Source organism: Babylonia areolata, chromosome 11 (genome assembly GCF_041734735.1).
Source record: "Babylonia areolata isolate BAREFJ2019XMU chromosome 11, ASM4173473v1, whole genome shotgun sequence".
In the NCBI taxonomy this organism is placed as follows: domain Eukaryota; kingdom Metazoa; phylum Mollusca; class Gastropoda; order Neogastropoda; family Buccinidae; genus Babylonia; species Babylonia areolata.
In genome coordinates this window covers 9,410,517-9,430,287 of record NC_134886.1, presented here as the reverse complement: position 1 = coordinate 9,430,287, position 19,771 = coordinate 9,410,517, and the positions used below count along the sequence as shown (strand labels likewise).

Sequence of the window (19,771 nt, the reverse complement as noted above, 5' to 3'; positions counted from 1 at the left end):
CAAGTGTTGGTATGGAACGTGGGGTAGTGTTGTGTGAGCCCTCTGCCGCTCAGAATACTATACTGTATAACTCTTACTGTCTTCTTCCTCCCACCCTTCCCTGCTTCTGCCCCCCTCCTCCTCCTCTCGATCCCCATCCCCCATAGAAACCCGTTATTTCTTCTCGTTTTCTCCTTTGCCACCATTTCTCTTTCACCTCCACAAAACCTTGCTTCTGTTCGTCTCCTTTTCTCCTCGTCCTCTTCATCTCCTCCTCCTCCTCCACCACACACAAACACTCGCGCACACACGCACATACACACGCACGCACACATGCGCATACGTACACACACGCCCACACGCACGCACACAAATACGCAAACACACACACATACGCTCGTCCAGCATGTGGAAAAAAAACCCCACCGATAAATGATAACAAACAGAAAAATAAATAAGTAAATAAACTGAATAAAAATGGGTGAAGTCATGAATCGTGTTTAGCTGCTGGCAGCAGATCCTGTATAGTCTATACCTCACGCTGCAGCCGTATACCTGTCTAGGTATCACACAGGAATATGGCTGCTCGCCGGGGATGGCAAACACGTTGTTGCACAGATTGTGACGCAAGTTGTGGTGGTTTGGTTATCTCTTCACCCCCAGCGGTTTGTGTCTCTGTCTCTCAGTCTTTCTCTCTGTTACACACACACACACACACACACACACACACACACACACACACACACACCCACCGACACATAACAATTGCTTTTATTTTAATGATGAGAAAAAGAAGAGAAAAAAAAAAAACGCCAGCTGTTTTTATGGTTAGATGACAAAAGAAAAAAAAAGATGGCGAGACAGACAAGGGGAATGATTCATTCTGATAAACGTGAAGTGATTAAAACGAAGAGCACTGAATCATTGTGAATTTTGTTATTTTATCTTTTTATCTGTATTAAAGTTAATATTATATAGTCTCTTACAGAACGCCTGCATTTTATTTCATGAGCAATTTTGTACACCTATTGAGAAAATCTGTCTATACAGAGTATAATTAAGAAAATAGGTAGAATTTTAAAGAAAAGGGAGAGAAGCGGATAACAAGGGAAAGATAAGCAAAGGAAAGGCGAAGGGACTCGCCCTCTGTTGTTGATGAGTGGCACGTTGTCTCGCCTTCAGCCCCCGATCTCTGTGGTCGTCTGCTTGGTTCAAGGGTGGCCACTTGTGTTGTCGGAACGGTTTGTTGCCAGTGTTACGTCCCTTCCGAGGCAGAGAGGAAAAGGAGGATAGCAGAGGAGTGAGGAAGCCAAGGGGTGTATTGTTCATTTTGTTTCATCGATCTTCCTGAATTGTACAGTGTGCGCTTGATTATGTGGTGCGATTGTGCGTTTTGTGATTTACGACGTGAAACGAAAAGCCTGTAATTGTAAATAAACTCCGGAGCCCCCTGCTGCTACCACAACCAAGGTAACAAATCTGTGGTCGGCTTTTCCTGTCGGTTTTTATTCGTGAGGGAAGCCATCTTGGTTCGATTGAGGGTATTTTCGACTGTGAAATACCTAAAATTTCCGGAGAAGTTTGTTACGGTAGGGTGTGGCTGAGTGTGCAACAGGTTCGCTCGTGGTTATCACGTTGTTTAGCTGTTGGATTTGCTGGCTTGTGCTGACTTGTGGGTCTGTAGTTGTGATGAAAAACGGGGTGTACGGCATTTCCACAATGTATCACTTTCAGTGCAATGAGTGTGTCATGACCCCCCACCACCGCCTTCTCCCATCTCCGTGGAAGTGTTGGTAATGACCGCAGAACAACCAGCGTCCTACGTCAGAGGAAAACACATCAGTAGTCGTACCAGACCTGTCAATAATTTAAGTGCGTTTGTGCCTCCTCCCTCATCGTTGTGCTTGCAGTACAATATATGTTGTTTTTGTATTAATGTACACACACGCTTAAATACATAGGCATAAAGTGTGTGTGTATGTGTGTGTGTGTGGAGAGAAAGAGAGAGAGAATTTCACTTTCTTTGGTTTGACATGTGTTTTTTTGTTGTTGTTTTTTTTGTGTGTGTGTTTTTTTTTTTTTACTATTGGTATAAGTGATCAATATGAGACTGTAGCGTGTGTGCATATTCTTGTGAGTGTGCATATTCTTGTGAGTGTGCATGTTCGTGTGTGTGTTTGCACACAGGCGCATGGGAATACATCACGACATGTTAGACATGCTCCTGTTACTTATAGTAATGTACATTATGCTTGTACATGGTGTTTCATCCATGTGAAGTGATGTTCACTACTAAAAGAATAAGATTTTTTTTTAATCTGAAGAATTGATTGCTTTTAACTCAATTGAATTGCACTTAGTGATATTGACATTTAATAACACAACTGTCTTGAGAGGTAGAGAGAGATGTTCAACTCTTGAAGTGTTTTGAAAAGAACTAGAACATCATTATGGAAAATTTTAAGAACATCTTCATTGTGCAAAGCAGACATGTCAAGAAATAACAGTTTGAGATATTTAATAAACTGGTTATTGACTTCAGTATTGAACTTAATTTGAAGGTGTCATGGATCAGTGGCTTCACTCATTCAGTTCATTGATTATATAGATCTACTTAAACCAAGGAGATTTAAAATGTTATATGTTGATTACTGTAAGTGTATTAGTATTGTATTAATTGTTTGAGTCTTAGACTGTGTTCTGATATATACTGTAATTATAGTGTAAACATGCAGTGAACACTGTCAGCGCAAAACTTGTCACTATATATATATATATATATATATATATATATATATACCAGTATCATTGGGCATTGTCATTTGCCAAGGTTCTATTGTTTGCTTTGCCAGCTGGTTAAGCCTGCCTTTACAATTGTTGATGAGTTGCGCCTACTTCCTTTCCACATTGACCTGGTTTCAGTTGCCAAGTCAAGTGGGTGACACTAGGTTGGATTTCAGTTTCCTAAACATTTAGAACCATGTACTGATACTCAGCTGTGGTGTAATTTTATAATTGTATACATTAAATATGAAATATTTGAGCTGACTTACTAAGACAAGTGAGGGAATTTATGAAGAAAACCTGTCTGCAGCAGTCAGTACTTTGTTACTGACAATAGTGAATAGTATTGAAACTTTCAAAAAGTCAAATGTTTGATACAAAAATTAGTACAGTTTGCAGGAAAAGGGTTACATTCACCTTATTCAGTATGATCTTTTTATTCTCCATCCAGTAAAGCTGTAAACCAGTACTATAGTACAAGTACATTTTGCACATGCATCTATCGGGTATAGATTATGATAATTAATACCAGTTAATAAATCAATAATTATGCAGTAAAGTTGAGATACATCATTGATCTTGATGCACTGCAAATTAGCCATATGACATAGTGTGTTTAAATAAAACTAAATGCAGGATGCATTCTTGTTGTGACAGATGTTTACAGGCAATTGCTAAAGAATATGTATTTTATTTTCAGGGTCTGGAATCATCAAAGATCCTGAAGTCAAATCACGTGAACTATTCATCTCAAAGTCAAACGCTACAGATACATTCCCCATCTCTCAGTTAAGGTAAGTATGCATGCATGTGTACATGTACGTACACAGTGGGCATGTGTGTGAATGAGAACTTTTCATTTTCTGAGAGAGAGAGAGAGTGTGTGTGTATCATTATATTTATAATACTATAAGAGAGTTTGTGTATGCGTTTGTGTTATTGGTATGTGTGTCACTGCAGAGTGTGTGTGTGTGTAAGAGGGAAAAAGATTCATTGATACTGACGTGTTCATCAGATTCAACTCCATTTGTTGGTTGTCATTTCAAATGTGGTCAGTACTAATAAACATGATTATAAACTTTGTCCAAGTTGTATTGCCTTTGATTTTGATATTTCAAAATAGCATCTTTTTGATTTTATTGAAAACTTTCATTTTGCATAAAAAATAAAGAAGAAAATCACATAAAAAGCTATTTAGAAAATAAAGAAAATAATAATGAATAAATTTACTTTATAAATGCATATTACATAAGTTGTTTAATTAAAGTGTAAACATTTTGCCTGATGTTCTGCTGGAGCAGCAGCTGGCCAGAAGTATTGGATGGATATGAGGGGGGGGTGGGACCATGATAGTTTATGAGTAGTATTTTACCTTCTGTTAATTTTCCATTGTGTTTAATTTACTTTCAATTTACACGAATCACACTGTATTTATTGTTTTTCATCAATTAAAGAAATAGAGTTACTCAACTAGAAGTTCTCTTAAAAATTGTGAATTAGATTTGGAAGAAAGGGCACACCAAGCTTTACCATGATATTTTATTTATCATTGTGAACATTTGTAAATGTTCTTTGTATATTATTATTGACTGAATTTCACAATACTGGAGAAGTGTAAGGACATTCGTGTTTTCTCAGGCACACAGTCTTGAGTGAACTGCGACGCATTCTTATTTTAAGGTCATTGAATAATCGGTGTGAATTTTAAAATATGTAAAATTTCAGATAATGTGTACCTCATGTCCTTTGATGATGTATCTTGAATTTGTAGTGTAAAAAAGTGTACAACAAATGGTGTAAGATAAGCTTCCCTGCAGTTGAGAAAGTCTAGAACTCAAAATGCCATCTCCTTCCTCCCCTCCCCCCTCCCCCATTTTCAGAACTACACCCCAACTTCTTACCCCATTTATTTTTCACTTTGTTTTACAAGGTTCAGCAGTCACAATTTCTTTGTAGACAATATTTTTGTTTCGTTTACACAGTAATAATGTCGGTGATCCAGTTGGTGTGGCAGAGATTGAGAGAATGTGTGTTCCTCAGTTTGTCACACATGTAACAGTCACAACAAGATGTAGCAGCAGCAGCAACACTTGCTTGTTTGGCAGGGGCAAGTGTCAGGTTATCCACTACCAGGACATTGGGTCAGCCCGAGCCTTCAAACCCTCTCCAGACGTTTTCTTCTACGTTCTCGGCTACAATCCGCAAACCAAAAGGCTGGCAACAACACAGGGAGAGATTCGGGTTGGCGCCAGCCATCAGGTCAGACAGCCAGCCTTTCTGGATTTTGTGTTGTCATGTGTTTTACACATTGCACCATTCAGGGGATCATTTATTCATGCAGGGACATTTAAGATTTGTCAAAATATCAATATTAATGTGCTGTCATCCACAACAGAAATTTACTCCACAGGAACAGCATCAAATGTTGGAAACTAATGATAAAAACATCCCTATATGTTTCTCTCCTCTCCTCCTACCAGAAACTAGAGTTGGTAAACTTTGATGCCCATGTGTGCATACATGCACACCTATACTGCATACGTGGACACATACACACAGAAGAGATGGTAGGATTGCAGCAGTTTTTTGATATATCAAAAAAGTGCTGCAGTGTATACAGTTTCATGGACTGCACTCAGAGTATTTAATGATACATGTGCACTTGAAATATACCAGTGTGAACTGTAATTTATTATGTGTTTTAGTTCCAGTGACATCTCATTTCCAAAGGAACATCCAGAATTATTCAATCAAAACTTGAGCAAAAAATGACATTGTATTGGCTAGTAATACAAACACTTAACACTGCAGGAAATCAAATTTATTTTGTCAATCAATCTAAAGACAAATACCAGAGGATTTCAGTCCTTTTTCAAAGACTATTTAACTCTTGACAACAAAGAATTGTTGAGAACATAAGTTTGAATAACTGAGCTTGAAGAATTATATTCCTGATTTTCACACTGTTTGTGAACAGCAAGTTAAAGATTTATATTGTTTAAGTTTTTATTTTAAAAAACTTGTAGTAAAGAAAATGACAAGTGAACGGACATTTTAAAGTAGCTTTTTAGGGGGAGAAAAAGATTGTTGTATGTAGAAAGGTGTGATGTGGAAGGGTTTTTCTTCCTTGCTTAGAGATCCTGAAGATGGATTTTTTGCACCAAAAGTGCAGTCAGGATGTATTACTACTGATCACCCATCCTGTAGATATATATATATTGAATCTGCTTTCATGTTACTGCTGCATTTCAGGCTGCCCTCCCAGAATGCCAGCCCGAACTGCCTCCCAGTCAAATGCAGGAGGACCTGCGCGAATACGAAGAACTGAGATGGCAGCCCAACCGTGTCCAGGACACGGATCTGTTCATGTACCTGCAGGCTGCCAGGTGAGTGTGTAGTGCAGTGTGTGTTTCAACAAAACATCGTTATAATGCTCAGACATTCCAACTGTTACGATTTCATCATATTTTGCTATGCTCGATTGCAGTTTGTTCCGACGTTAGGCCAATGTCAAAATTGTTCCGACGAGTTCATTTTTGATGATACAGCATGGTCACATGCTTTCTTGTTGTAACATTACCCGAATGCTCTAGACTTATCGATCACAAGGCCAGTGTGTTTACATTGAAACAGCATTGAGTCGACCAATCAGCATAATTGTAGCAGTTGCATAGTGTTGCAGGTATGACCAAGTGTTTGTATGCCTTGTGGATAAAATGTATGTTTGCTGATGTGGCTTACAGTAGTGTTTCTACCAGATTCAAAATGTTCCTACCAAATTTCCTGATTGTTCCTACAAACAATTGACAGCGGTTGGCATCTCTGACTGCTGTTGGAACGCGTGTCCTCTGCTGTAAAAAAACGTGCATCAATCGGACATCATAAAAACACCTCAGTGGCAGCACTCGCTCTTTCATGCATGAATCGTAATGACAGTTCCAAACTGAGGTTCTGTTTAGGTGACGAAAGAAATAACGTGTTTTATTTGCTCATGGAGTCAGGGGGAACTGGAAATGAACTTGTTTTTATATGAGTCATTGTAATTTGAATATTTATTGACCTGAACATGACTGGAGGTTGATCTTGCTAGTATAGATCCATGATTACAGAGGCACATGTCATTTAGATTAAGGTCTGTTTGGTGGTAAAGGTGCAAGCAGTAATCTGAAAGCCTGAGAGTGAATATTACTGTGAGGAAAATAAAACTTTCATCAATAAGTGAGATGATCGTGGCATAGAAAATACAGGGACACTTCAGTCAACAGCTGCTTTCAGTTTCACCTTGACATTAGGCGGATCATAGGGTGTATGAAGCCAGACATTCTTTTACGAATACTGGCAGATTTTGCGACAGTCATCACAAATTCAAGAAAGCAGTGATTGACAGACTAGACAACGTAAAATGTAAAGCGAGTTATGATGATAATGTCAGGTATTTGACATTGCCTGAAGGTGCAAATATGGTTTCGACAATGATCGACCCAACAATGCTCTTTCAGTTTCATTCTTTGCTTTTGTATATCTGTTTTAATATGCACTGTATTACTGCTGTGCTTGTTAAATTCAAAATTTTGAAAAAATCTGAAGGCTGTGCCTTGTAGTCAGAAACGCCTGTAGTCAGAAAAATATGGTTATTTTGTTGTTTCAGGAGCATCGCGGCCTTTGCAGGGATGTGCGACGGAGCTGTGCCAGAACAGGCCGCCGCAGCAGACGAAACGACCATGAATGCACTGGACACAGTAAGTTGGGGAAGCTCTTTCCTCGCTGCTTGCCTTATTCTGGTTTTCCTTTTGACATGATCCACTTTTTCCCCCTCACTCACACACAGTTGAAGGTTCATTGGTGGGTTAATGTCTTCATTCTGTAGTATTTGTTACACAGGCAAATGGAAGTGGATGACGGAGAATGAGGTTGAATAAGTGTGGTGAGAATGCATCAAAGACTTTGGTGTGGGTGTATGGATGGGAGGGTTTGCTGTTGTGAAGATGGTGTTCTTTTTCATGATGATGTGTTTATTTACTTATTTGGTAGAATCACACTGATTGTACATACAACCAAAACCACTTGAAAAAGCTTACATACAGTATGTATAGTAGTTTCATGCTGCTTGTTTTTGGTGCTGTTTAAATGAATGCATAAGAAAACCTGACACATTCTTTTCCTCTTCCTTTGTTTCTGTGCCTATGTGACTTCGCATTTTCTTTTTCTGTCTTCAGCAGTCCATTGCTAATGTATAACTTTTTCAAGTCCTTGTTAAATAGTCCTGCTGGTTTGCTGTTAGAGTTGTTAGTTTTTCATTACAAGTCAATCATTTTCTATATGTAACACATAGATACACACACGCACACATTCAGACGCTTACATGCGTACACCATTATTTCTTCTCCCTCCTTCAATTTTTCCCCAACCTTCGTCCAGTATCACTTATAGGGAAGGGACTGGACGTTAAACTAAAGAATGAATGAACATATTCACACACATACACACACACACTCTCTCTCTCTCTCTCTCTCTCTCTCTCTCTCACCACAAGACACAGATGATATGTTAACCATTGCGACTGTGTTATTGGAAGTGATGATGTACACCAGATGTTTCTTCAGTGTGATGTTGAATCTAACACAACAGAAGTGTTTGTTACTCAGTATCACCGCATTGTATGCAGCTGTTAAGTGCTTTAGACAGGGGTGCAAAGTGTCTGGCAACCATTGGAAATCCAACATTGGAAAGTAAGAAAAAAAGTTTGGATGGTTTCCAACACTGACAAATTTTTGTTTTAGGTATTTTCACGTGGCTTTTTTTTGCTTTTTTCCCCCCTAGCTGATTCATTGTAACCCAAGGGACTGACCTTATGATGAAAATTGATTTATAACACATGACAGAATCAACATCTGGTAAAATATCTCAAAATTAGTTATTACTATTGCTGTTGGTGATTCTAGCTAATAAGTTATAGAAAATATTTCCAGACTTTATTTTCCTGCATTCAGTAGCAGTGGTCACTTGCACCCCTGACCTGAAGAGAGGTTCAGGCTGCTTGAGGTGTCCAGAGCTAAGGATGTGGTGTCTGTCTGGTTTCAGCTCCACAGGTTCGATTATGACACGACCAAAGCTCTTCAGGCACTGGTCAAGTGCCCTGCCAAGAAAACCTTGGAGAAGAAATGGGGGGAGGAAGATGCGGTAAGTGTTTTGTTGTGGTGACTGGTTTTAGTTGTAGCTGTTGTCATAGTAACTTTGATGGTGTTGCTTTTGGTTGTAGCTGTTGTGTTTGTGGCTGTGTATAGCGGAGAGCTTTTTGTTTCACAACGTGTGACTTGATGCACTGATTATTGCATATTTTGCAAAGGTATGTGTTATTTTGCAGAAGTGTGTGTGTGTAATATGTTCTTTGTAACAGATTGCATTTTACATCTTGCTTACCCATTTTTAACCTTTGCTAGTTAATTACAGTCAAACACTGATATTTGTTGCTTGTTCTTTGAAACTAGTGTTTCCATTTCCCATCAATCCTTGCCAGCTGTGCTGCTGCTGACGGTGCAATATTTTGTCAGGCTGTGGCAAGATTTATGTGTCATTTGTTGTTCATATCACTTTAAAACATTGTTTTTCTAAAGGTTAGTTTCACAGCATTTGGCGATACTTTGGTTAGTCAGAGTAATCAGCTTTGCATGGGTTTATTTTCTGTTTACTTGAATGAAGTGAATTATGAAGCAGAATTTGTGGACATGAAATGAAAGAAGAGTCCGAAGACTCATAGGGGTAGACAGGCATAGAAAGGTTGAAAAACTGAATGAGAATGCACAAGATAGGCAGCAGTAGAGATTTCTGTGCCACTGTGCACAATGAGGATTAAGAGAGGATGATGATGTGAGATAGTGGTGTGACTGTCAGGATGGTATACTGTAAATAATGTGTGAAAGTTAAAAAGACTGACAGCCAGTTGACTCTTTTGAATGGAAAAAAGTTATCTGATTGTCAATGTTGTCCAACAGAAGGCTCAGTCAGCAGACTTAAAATGCAAGATATACCTGTATCAGTGACAGAAGGTACCAAAATATATGAACGCCACCTTTATAGTGACAGAATATTCACAGCAGGCTGAGAAACTGATTATGAAATGTCAAGGTCCAATCAGGAATATAGATAGACAGCAGCAATTGAAAATATTCCTTTTTTTTTTTTTCCTTTTTTTTTCAGTCACGCTTTCCCTCTCTCTCTTTCTCGTTCTCACTTGTTGGTCTTTGATGGCAATACATTATCAAACGAAACACACACAGGATGCATATGCATTGTGTGCACATGAACATTGTGTTTGAATGTTTTTTTAAGGGAATGAACACAAAACAATCTGTCAAAAACAACTTTTTTGAAAACCTGGTTAGGCATAGCATTTGCAGTTCTTGTGTTTGTTCTTTTCTCCCAACATTTTTTTAATCTTTTTTTTTTCTTCTCCAGAGTGTTCTAACACATACATATATCAAAGATCTGTGTCACTTTATATCATGAGGAATCTGTATACAAAGAAAATAAATTTCAGACTATAAATTAAGTTAGTGAGTCATGCAAGTTTGCAGGCTCAGTTATTGTTTTGGATAGAAACAAAATGATGGTGCACAGAAAAGATTGTTAATTTGATATTTCCTTTGGGTGTTATTTGAATGAAAGGCAAATCATTTCAGTACCTAGGTTTGCCTTCGGCTTTACGACCTGTCACAATGTGTTTGTTCATATTGAATGACAATCAGTTATGGCTACCAGTCATTGAGATAAGCTGCTGTTGCCGAATACTTCGGAATTGCTCTTGTTATTGTGTTTTACATTATTGACATTTTAAAACTTATCCTACCCCACAGCTACGATAGTCTCCCGTCCGACTGACGGATGAGTAGGCAGGCGGGCAGGTTTATCTGTCGGTGTGTGTCCTCATATGGGAGAAGAGGCTGATTCTGGATGTGCAGCACTTCCCACAGGTGTTGCAAGGGAAAACATCCCCAGAAGTTGACCCCTGCTTCCTTTGCTCACGCTTCTCCTTAATGGCCAGCGTTCTCTTGTTTTCAAACATCTTTATGCCACTAGAGCACAGCATCCTGCAGCAAGAGCGTCAAGGGCATCAGTTTCCCAGGAAGCAATGTCTATGGCACAGGCTTTGAGGTTTGTCTTCAAGGTGTCCTTGAAGCACTTGCAGGGTCTTCCAAGTTTGTGGTGGCCTTCTTCAGCTGGCCATACAAGAGCATCTTTGGGATCCTACTGTCTGTCATGCGGACAGCGTGTCCTGTCCAGCGTAGCTGGCACTGGATCAGCAGGCTTTCGATGCTGGGCAGGCCGCTCCTCTCTAGGACCTGGAGGTTGGAGACCCTGTCTTGCCACTTTATGCTGAGGATCTTTCGTAGGCATCTCTGAAACTGCTCAAGTTGTTGAATGTGACAGCGATATGTCGTCCATGTTTCACAGCAGTACAACAAGGTGGTCAGCACAACAGCTCTGTAGGTTTTTATTTTGGTGCTGAGCCTGATGCCTTTGTTGTTCCACATTGTTTTACATTATTGACATTTTAAAACTTATTGTACCCCACAGCTGCATGCCTGCTACAACTCCCCTGGGCCAGCACTACATGAGACCTTTGCAGAAAAAACCTGTGGTTCACTAAAACAGCAAAAATTGTCGGAGATTGTTGAGTTAGTCGGTCGATGAAAGCTTCGTTGTCATACTTCCAGAATCTGTAAACGGTTCAGTTTTGAATGCCAGCTGTACCAAGCAAGAATGAACAAAATTAGATTAGTGTGTTGGTACTGGAATACTCGTACCTGGTCCACAGGGGAAGTAGCCATGGTACGAGTTTACTCACTCGGTACGGCCAGTCCTCTCTTCTCCTCTACACATACCCCTCGGATGTCCTGTGGGTGTCTGAATGACCCACTCTTTAGCTTCCGTCGTCAGAATTGTGATATTCTTTGTCAACATTCACCTCTTCAGTATAAGAGCCTTCCGCTTGCAATATTTTGATGATGGTAATTGGGGTGAAACGCTGTTAGCGTCGTCTCTTTCGCCGTTCGTATGGAGAGAGTTAACTCGTACCTGGAGTAGACTAGAGTGAAAGTAACTCACTGTTCTATTCTTCTTTTTTTTTTTTCGTTTGGATTTGCTTTTTTGTTTTTAATCTTTTTGTTTGTTTGGGTTTTTTTTAATGCATTAGAAATGTATGGGGTTTTTTGTTGTTGTTGTTTTTATAAGCAGTTATTATTTCTGTATAAAAAAAAGAAAATGAGAAAAAAAAATATATGTGAACATTTTTTCCAGTTTTGAGTTGACATCTATGTAATTTTTAGACGTATATATTTAGTAGCATGTGAAGATTTAAGAAAGTCACTGACATTGGTTTCCAGAATGTGCTTTGATTATTTTTCATTACCTCTGTGGGTAATCTTGTATGAGTGTCAGAAGAGGTGGGAAAGAACTGAGGAAATTATGTCTGCTCACAGGACAAATGTTTTTAAGTTTATCTTGTGTAGACTGTTTCTGACAGACAGTGCTTTAAGACATTCATTTTTCTGATAAACCAGTGTGTTTTTTGCTGTTACATAAATCACATGACGAAATAAAACAAGATGAAAATAATTTTTTTCTATATGACTTCAATTTCATGACTTTATGGGTGTACAAAAGAATTTGTTAGCAGCGTCCAGAGTCCGGGATTTTCATGTTTTTATTTTATTTTGTTTTATTTTATTTTATTTTATCGTCTTTCCATTTGTAGAAAATAATTGTTAGATCAATGAATTCAGATGCCCTTGAACCAACAGTTCACTGCATCAGTCCCCATGTCATTGAGCATGTTTTTATTTTATTTTATTTTATTGTCTTTCCATTTGTTGAGAATAAATGTTAGATCAATGAATTCAGATGCCCTTGAACCAACAGTAGACTGCATCAGTTCCCATGTCATTGAGCATGTTTTTATTTTCATATGTTGAGAATAAATGTTAGATCAATGAATTCAGATGCCCTTGAACCAACAGTAGACTGCATCAGTCCCCATGTCATTGAGCATGTTTTTATTTTATTTTATTGTCTTTCCATTTGTTGAGAATAAATGTTAGATCAATGAATTCAGATGCCCTTGAACCAACAGTAGACTGCATCAGTCCCCATGTCATTGAGCATGTTTTTATTTTATTTTATTTTATTGTCTTTCCATTTGTTGAGAATAAATGTTAGATCAATGAATTCAGATGCCCTTGAACCAACAGTAGACTGCATCAGTCCCCATGTCATTCAGCTAATTGGACTTGTCCCCTCCAAGCCTGTTCTTCATTACTTGAAATAAACATTGAGCTGGTGTTTCTTTTGCCGTCATGAAATATACACTGCTGGTGTTTCTTTTGCCGTCATGAAATATACACTGCTGGTGTTGCTTTGCTGTCATGAAATGAACACTGCTGGTTTTTCTGCCGCCATGAAAAGAACCCTGTGCTGGTGTTTCTTTGCTGTCTTGAAATGAACACAGTGCTGGTGTTTCTTTGCTGTCTTGAAATGAACACTGACAATGCTGGTGTTTCTTTGCTGTCATAAAATGAGCACAGTGCTGGTGTTTCTCTTTGCTGTCATGAAATGAACACAGTGCTGGTGTTTCTTTGCTGTCTTGAAATGAACACTGACAATGCTGGTGTTTCTTTGCTGTCATAAAATGAGCACAGTGCTGGTGTTTCTTTGCTGTCATGAAATGAACACAGTGCTGGTGTTTCTTTGCTGTCATGAAATCAACACTGACAATGCTGGTGTTTCTTTGCTGTCATGAAATCAACACTGACAGTGCTGGTGTTTCTTTGCTGTCATGAAATCAACACTGACAATGCTGGTGTTTCTTTGCTGTCATGAAATCACCACTGACAATGCTGGTGTTTCTTTGCTGTCATGAAATCACCACTGACAATGCTGGTGTTTCTTTGCTGTCATGAAATCAGCACTGACAATGCTTGTTTCTTTGCTGTCATGAAATCAGCACTGACAGTGCTGGTGTTTCTTTGCTGTCATGAAATCAACACTGACAATGCTGGTGTTTCTTTGCTGTCATGAAATCAACACTGACAGTGCTGGTGTTTTTTTGCTGTCATGATATCAACACTGTGCTGGTGTTTCCTTGCTGTCATGAAATCAACACTGACAATGCAGGTGTTTTTTTGCTGTCATGAAATCAACACACTGACAATGCTGGTGTTTCTTTGCCGTCAAGAAATCAACACACTGACAATGCTGGTGTTTCTTTGCTGTTATGATATCAAATCTGTGTTGTTGTTGTTTCTTTGCTGGCATGAAATGAACACTGTGCTGGTGTTTCTTTGCTGTCATGAAATGAACACTGTGCTGGTGTTTCTTTGCTGTCATGAAATGAACACTGTGCTGGTGTTTCTTTGCTGTCATGAAATGAACACTGTGCTGATGTTTCTTTGCTGGCATGAAATGAACACTGTGCTGGTGTTTCTTTGCTGGCATGAAATGAACACTGTGCTGATGTTTCTTTGCTGTCATGAAATGAACACTGTGCTGGTGTTTCTTTGCTATCATGAAATGAACACTGTGCTGGTGTTTCTTTGCTATCATGAAATAACACTCTCAGTGCTGGTGTTTCTTTGCTGTCATGAAATCAACACTGACAATGCATGTTTCTTTGCTGTCATGAAATCAACACTGACAGTGCTGGTGTTTCTTTGCTGTCATGAAATCAACACTGACAGTGCTGGTGTGTTTTCTTTGCTGTCATGATATCAACACTGGCAATGCTGGTGTTTCTTTGCTGTCATGATATCAACACTGACAATGCTGGTGTTTCTTTGATGTCATGAAATGAGCACAGTGCTGGTGTTTCTTTGCTGTCCTGAAATGAACACAGTGCTGGTGTTTCTTTGCTGTCATGATATCAGCACTGACAATGCCAGTGTTTCTTTGTTGTCATGATATCAACACTGACAGTGCTGGTGTTTCTTTTCTGTCATGAATTGAACACTGTGCTGGTGTTGCTTTGCTGTCATAAAGTTTATGAGGTGCAGAACAAAGGACTCAGCAGTTGTAACAGTCTATTTCTCATAAAGGACAGTCACGACTGGGTTATCCAGGTAATACGGAGACAGTGAAAAACGGCAGTTTATCTTGAGGGCAAAAAAGCAGAGAGGCCCAGGAGATAACTTGTCTGTGCCACAAAAAAGGCCAGAGCAGAAATAGCTCATCCTTGATTTGGCACAGGAAGGAGGGATGGCTGGCTGGTATTGTAGAGAAGATGGAATCCAGTGGGTTGACAGCAGCAAGATACAGGACTCATGGGGGGGCAAGAGGGGCTGGGGGGTGTTTGTTTGATTTTCTGAATGTTTTTTCTTGTCTAAAACGCTGTAGGAAGCCCACATTTTCAACCATTTGTAATGTAAGGTACATAACTGTGATTTTCTCTTCCATACCTCCCCCTGACCCCTTAAAAAACAGACAAACACACTGAAAAACCCCAAACAAAACTGATAGCCATGCTAGCTGGCTATTATCCACATTCAATTTCCCTTCTGTGCTTCTATCCTGCCTCATGTTTCTAATCCTCTGGCATCCTTCAAGATAAGTTGTCTGTGTTGTGGCGCCCCCTGCCTCTGCAATATATTCTTTCCCCACCCAAGCAGTTAAGATGTTAATGGATTTCCACAGGATCAAAAGTGGCAGTTTCATTTTGGCAGGAACAGCTTTGATGCTATCTTTGATGATTTATTGTTATTATTGTTATGATGGGTGTCGGCAGTCATGGCATAGAATGGGTTGCTTTATTGAATGGCTGCTGTTGTTTATCATGCAAAGTATCAGCTTGGTAGGGGAGAGTGTGTTGTGTGTGCGTGTGTGTTACACAATGTATGGCATAGTCTTAGCCTTCAGCTCCTCCTCACCAGAAAGGCGTTTTTTAAGGTGATAGCAGTTTCACAGAAATACATCAACATTTGGCTGAGAGCTCTGGAGACCAGCAGCAGCGGAAGGAGAGGGGGGTGGAGGGAAAAAACAAACAAAGCAACTTCAGTTAAACGTGTTTATAAATAATCTGAAAAGCTTGCACGCCTGAAGTGTGTACATCTGTTAAAATCAGAAAAGTGAAATGGTTCCCCCTTCCCTCCCAAGGCGGTTGCCCAGGGCTGGGAAAAATGTTCCCAGGTTCCCTGAAAGCCAAGTAAGCAATAGGACCAGGTGGAAGGCAGGCAGGCAGGAAAGCAGGCGTGCAGCGGTGCTGGGGTGTCTAGTGTTGGTGCAGCATTTTACCTCCTCCTGGCATGGCTGTTATTTTTGTGTGTGAGGTTTTTTTGTTGTTTTGTTGGCTTTTTTAGGGGGCGGTAGTAGGAGAGGGGTTGGGATTAGCCATGTGGGGCAGACAACAAAAGCAGAGTCATGAAAAGATTTAGGGCCAGATCATGATACCCGTCCTCCCTGAGAGAGAGAGAGAGAGAGAGAGGGAGGAAGGGAGATGGTAGGAGCCTCAGACCCTGGTGTGGAGGAGGCCGGGAGGGAGCAGAGATTAACTCCCCCTTTGTGGCATGTTGTCAGTGCTGCTTTATTCAGTTGAACACAGGGAAGGAGGGAGGAGCTTTCCCACTTTGGGGAGAAAGGAGGGAGGGGAGCAGGGGTAGATAGGATGGAGGAATCAGCACTCTCCATGGGTGGACAAGGGTGCGAACCAAAGAGGGGAGCAAAGGAGATAGAGGATTTAAACTGGGGAGCTAGGGAGGCAGGATTTTTTGTGGGGGGGGGGGGAGGGGAGTGGAGAACGTTGGATGGAAAAGAAGTGGAGCATTGTGGAGCTTTCCGCCAGATTCCAACAGAAAGCTGTGGAGTGGTGCTGTCCCGTGCCGGAAAGAAAGAAAGGGAGGTTTGGGAGTTTACATTTACATGTCCAGTCAGCGTGTGGAAGTGGACAGACAGAAGAGGTGATGGGATGGGGTTTCACACACTTGACTCAGAATGGAAATGGTGGGGCTGTAAAGTGTGATGATCAGTCTTCACTGTTTGGGTGAAGTTGTGAAGGGATGGGGGAGTTTGTCATGTTGGATAACATGAGGGAGGGAGAATGTAATTTGGACAGCAGGGAGGGAAAAACAAATCTGGAAAAGAAAACATTGGACTAACTAAAAGGAGCAAGGAATGAAGCTTACAACAAACAGCAATGGAGAAGAAAAAAAGGGGATCCGACCTGGCATGGGCGAACAGAGCCTACAGTGGACCAGCATCTGCATATAGTGATTGACAAAAGAATTGGTGGTGTCAGTTCTGTGGAAAGAAGTATTTGGTGAAAACGGTGCTTGGATGGAAAGGGACAAAAGGAGGGCTGACCGTTAAAATGTGAACAGGCAGGTAGACATGCAGCAGTCAGGTGACAGAGTGAGTATGAAGAAGGTGAACAGGAGTACCCCAGGGTTGGGGGTTACCTTCACAATTGAAAAAAAGATCAGCTAGATTTTGTGTGTGTGTGTTCTTGTTTGTTTGTGCACAAACAAAAAAGTGGCCAACCCTCCCTTCCCCCCCCTACTTTAATTCTCTGAGGTTGTGAGCAGTCACAGATGAACAGTTTCTGTAGAGCTGTTTGGCTGATTGTTTGTTTGTTTGTTTTCATGCCAGAGAGCTGTTTGGCTGTTGTTGTTTATTTCTTGGTTTGTTTTCATGCCAAGCAGGAGAGGCGTGCCATCTGTGGCAGCGTGTTGCCTGTCAATCTGCCTGTCTGTCTGTCAGGGCGATGCTGTGAAGAAGCTAACCTGAAATCCTGTTAAAGCACATACGCCCTCCACTGTCACTACCCCCCAAGCCCCCTAGCCAGCTCCTCCCTCTCGCTCCCTGATCAGGGGGAGGCAAGTGAGGCGTGGTGGGCAGGGTGTTCTTTGGTTACCTTGTTGTTCACTCCCCCATGCCCCCTGCTGGGTTGAACAGTGGGACTGCAGGGGAGGAGGTCTGGACAGATGGGTTTGAGGGCCCATCCTGTGTGTGAGAGAGCCTGACCTGTATGGCTTGTTTCCTCAGGTGTGGGGTTTCTGGGGCTGGGGGGAGACAGGCTTAGGGAGGTAGGGGGTCTGTTGGCAGGAGACGTGGGTGTATGACATATGAATGTGATTTTAAGGAGATGGGGGGTGAAACTGTGAAACGAAATCATGATTTGTGTGAGGGAGAGGAGGTGTGAAAGAATGTGGAATGGTGGGAGGATTGTCATGTGATGGGGAACAGTGACATTTACATTAGTTCCTTAATTAATGACTTCACCAGGATTTTTTGTTTAGTTTTTTTAAGTGTATGAAATGTTATGTGTGAGTGAAAGGAAGAAATGCATCTGGGACATTAAGAAAAGGAAAGTGGAGAAAATAGGAGGCTGGGAAAAAAAAGTGTTAGATTTCATTTCCTTTGGACCATTATTATATTCAGTTATTCATCACATGATGATAACATTCATATCTGAATCTGAACGTGACGCAGTTCTGTTTGGTGTTGTAAGATGAAAACTCCTCTGAGAGTGGTACCCCGAACACCCAGTCTTAACGCGGAGGTTCATTCCCAGTTAAGCAGCCCTCCTATTGAGTGGTCTGACACAGCTGAGAATTGATTTAGTCGCTCCCCAATGAGATTAGCCCGATGGGGGGGGATGAGCAGCAGGCATTGATCGGTGGTTGGGGGCAAGGGACCTGCTCGCTCTCACTCCATATTGAAGGAGAAGACCCCTTGGCGCTCCATAGCTGGCAGGGAATCTTGACTGCTGTGCTCCTCCCATGACCCTCTCCCCCTGTTTTGAGTTGGCTGTGTTGTTTACTGGTGGCTTCACTTTCTGTTTGTCAAAACATGTCTGCTTTTTCCCCCCTCTGCCTATCTGTGTGTGTGTGTGTGTGTGTGAGCGAACTTATGTTTCTTTCTGAAGAGCTCCATTTGATTTCTGTGTCTTGTCTGTTTTCCCCCCCTGCTGAACTTTAGAAAGCAGATACAGAGGCAGATATGCCGGTCATGTGAGAAGGGTTGAGAGAGTGTTTTGTGTGATTGTCAGGACTGGGGAATGTGTTCGGGAGGTGGGGTGGGGGGGGTGTTTTTTATCAGCCGTGTAGGGGGAGCGCTTGTTTTGTTTTGAACCGTTTGGAGAGAGGGATGGCTGTGTTGCAGCATCATGTGTTGAGAGGGCTGTAGTGTTAATATTAAGATGGATTCCTCATAGATAGCAGAATAACTTTATCGTGAATAAATGTGACAGATTTATCATTGAAGGGTGGGTGGGGGGAATGGGGGTGCAAGGTGAGGAATGGAAGCTAATGATGATTTTCTTTCTTTTCTTTTTTTTTTATGGGATGGAAGGGGGATTTTTGTCTATTTTGCAACCATTTCTCTCTCTCTCTCTCTCTCTCTCTCTCTCTCTCTCTCTCCCCCCCCCCCCCCCCCCTCCCCGATGATCTAGTCTGTCTCTCTCTCTCTCTCCCCCTTCTCTTCGTTCCTTCTCTCTCTTCCCTCCTCACTCGTACCCACTTTCTCCCTGGCTCTTAGCGCCTCCAGCTCCAGAGCTAGTTGGATATTTTACACCATTGAGTTTTGCCAGATCCCCTTCCACTTGACATGCTGTGGCATTAACATTTTTATGGTGTTGGGTGAAAAGCACATTTCAGAAGATCCCCACAGAGGGCAGCAGCGAAGCATAGCACTGAAAAAAAGCGTCCTAATTATCCGCTAATTTCTCCCCCCCCATGAAGCAACAACAGAATGTTAGACGCAGGATGTCAGAGAATAGTAATTGTCTGCTTGTGAAAGAATAGTAATTGTCTGCATTAATTACTGTCATTGCTGTTCTTTTGTTGTGTCAGTGGGCCATGTGTAATGAGGACAGGGGGAGGGGGTTGGGGGGAGTGCACGGCACTGTTTCAGTGACTCACATGTACGTAACCAGTTCATGTAAAGAGAATACAGAGATCCTGAGAGATAAGTTGCCCCCCATTATCGTGATGATGTTTTCCTTCTCCGCACTTTGTAGTATACTGTC

The 19,771-nt window shown here is 41.1% G+C and overlaps 1 protein-coding gene across 1 annotated transcript in view; it reads left to right on the top strand.

Moving 5' to 3' along the window:
- The window catches only part of LOC143287138 (uncharacterized), a 327,313-nt gene that overhangs the window by 208,379 nt on the left and 99,163 nt on the right, over positions 1-19,771 (top strand). The window contains exons 4-8 of the mRNA XM_076595083.1: positions 3,464-3,557; positions 4,869-5,022; positions 6,016-6,149; positions 7,412-7,502; positions 8,845-8,943. Of these exons, the coding sequence (XP_076451198.1) occupies positions 3,464-3,557; positions 4,869-5,022; positions 6,016-6,149; positions 7,412-7,502; positions 8,845-8,943 (572 nt within the window). The remainder of the gene's footprint in view (positions 1-3,463; positions 3,558-4,868; positions 5,023-6,015; positions 6,150-7,411; positions 7,503-8,844; positions 8,944-19,771) is intronic.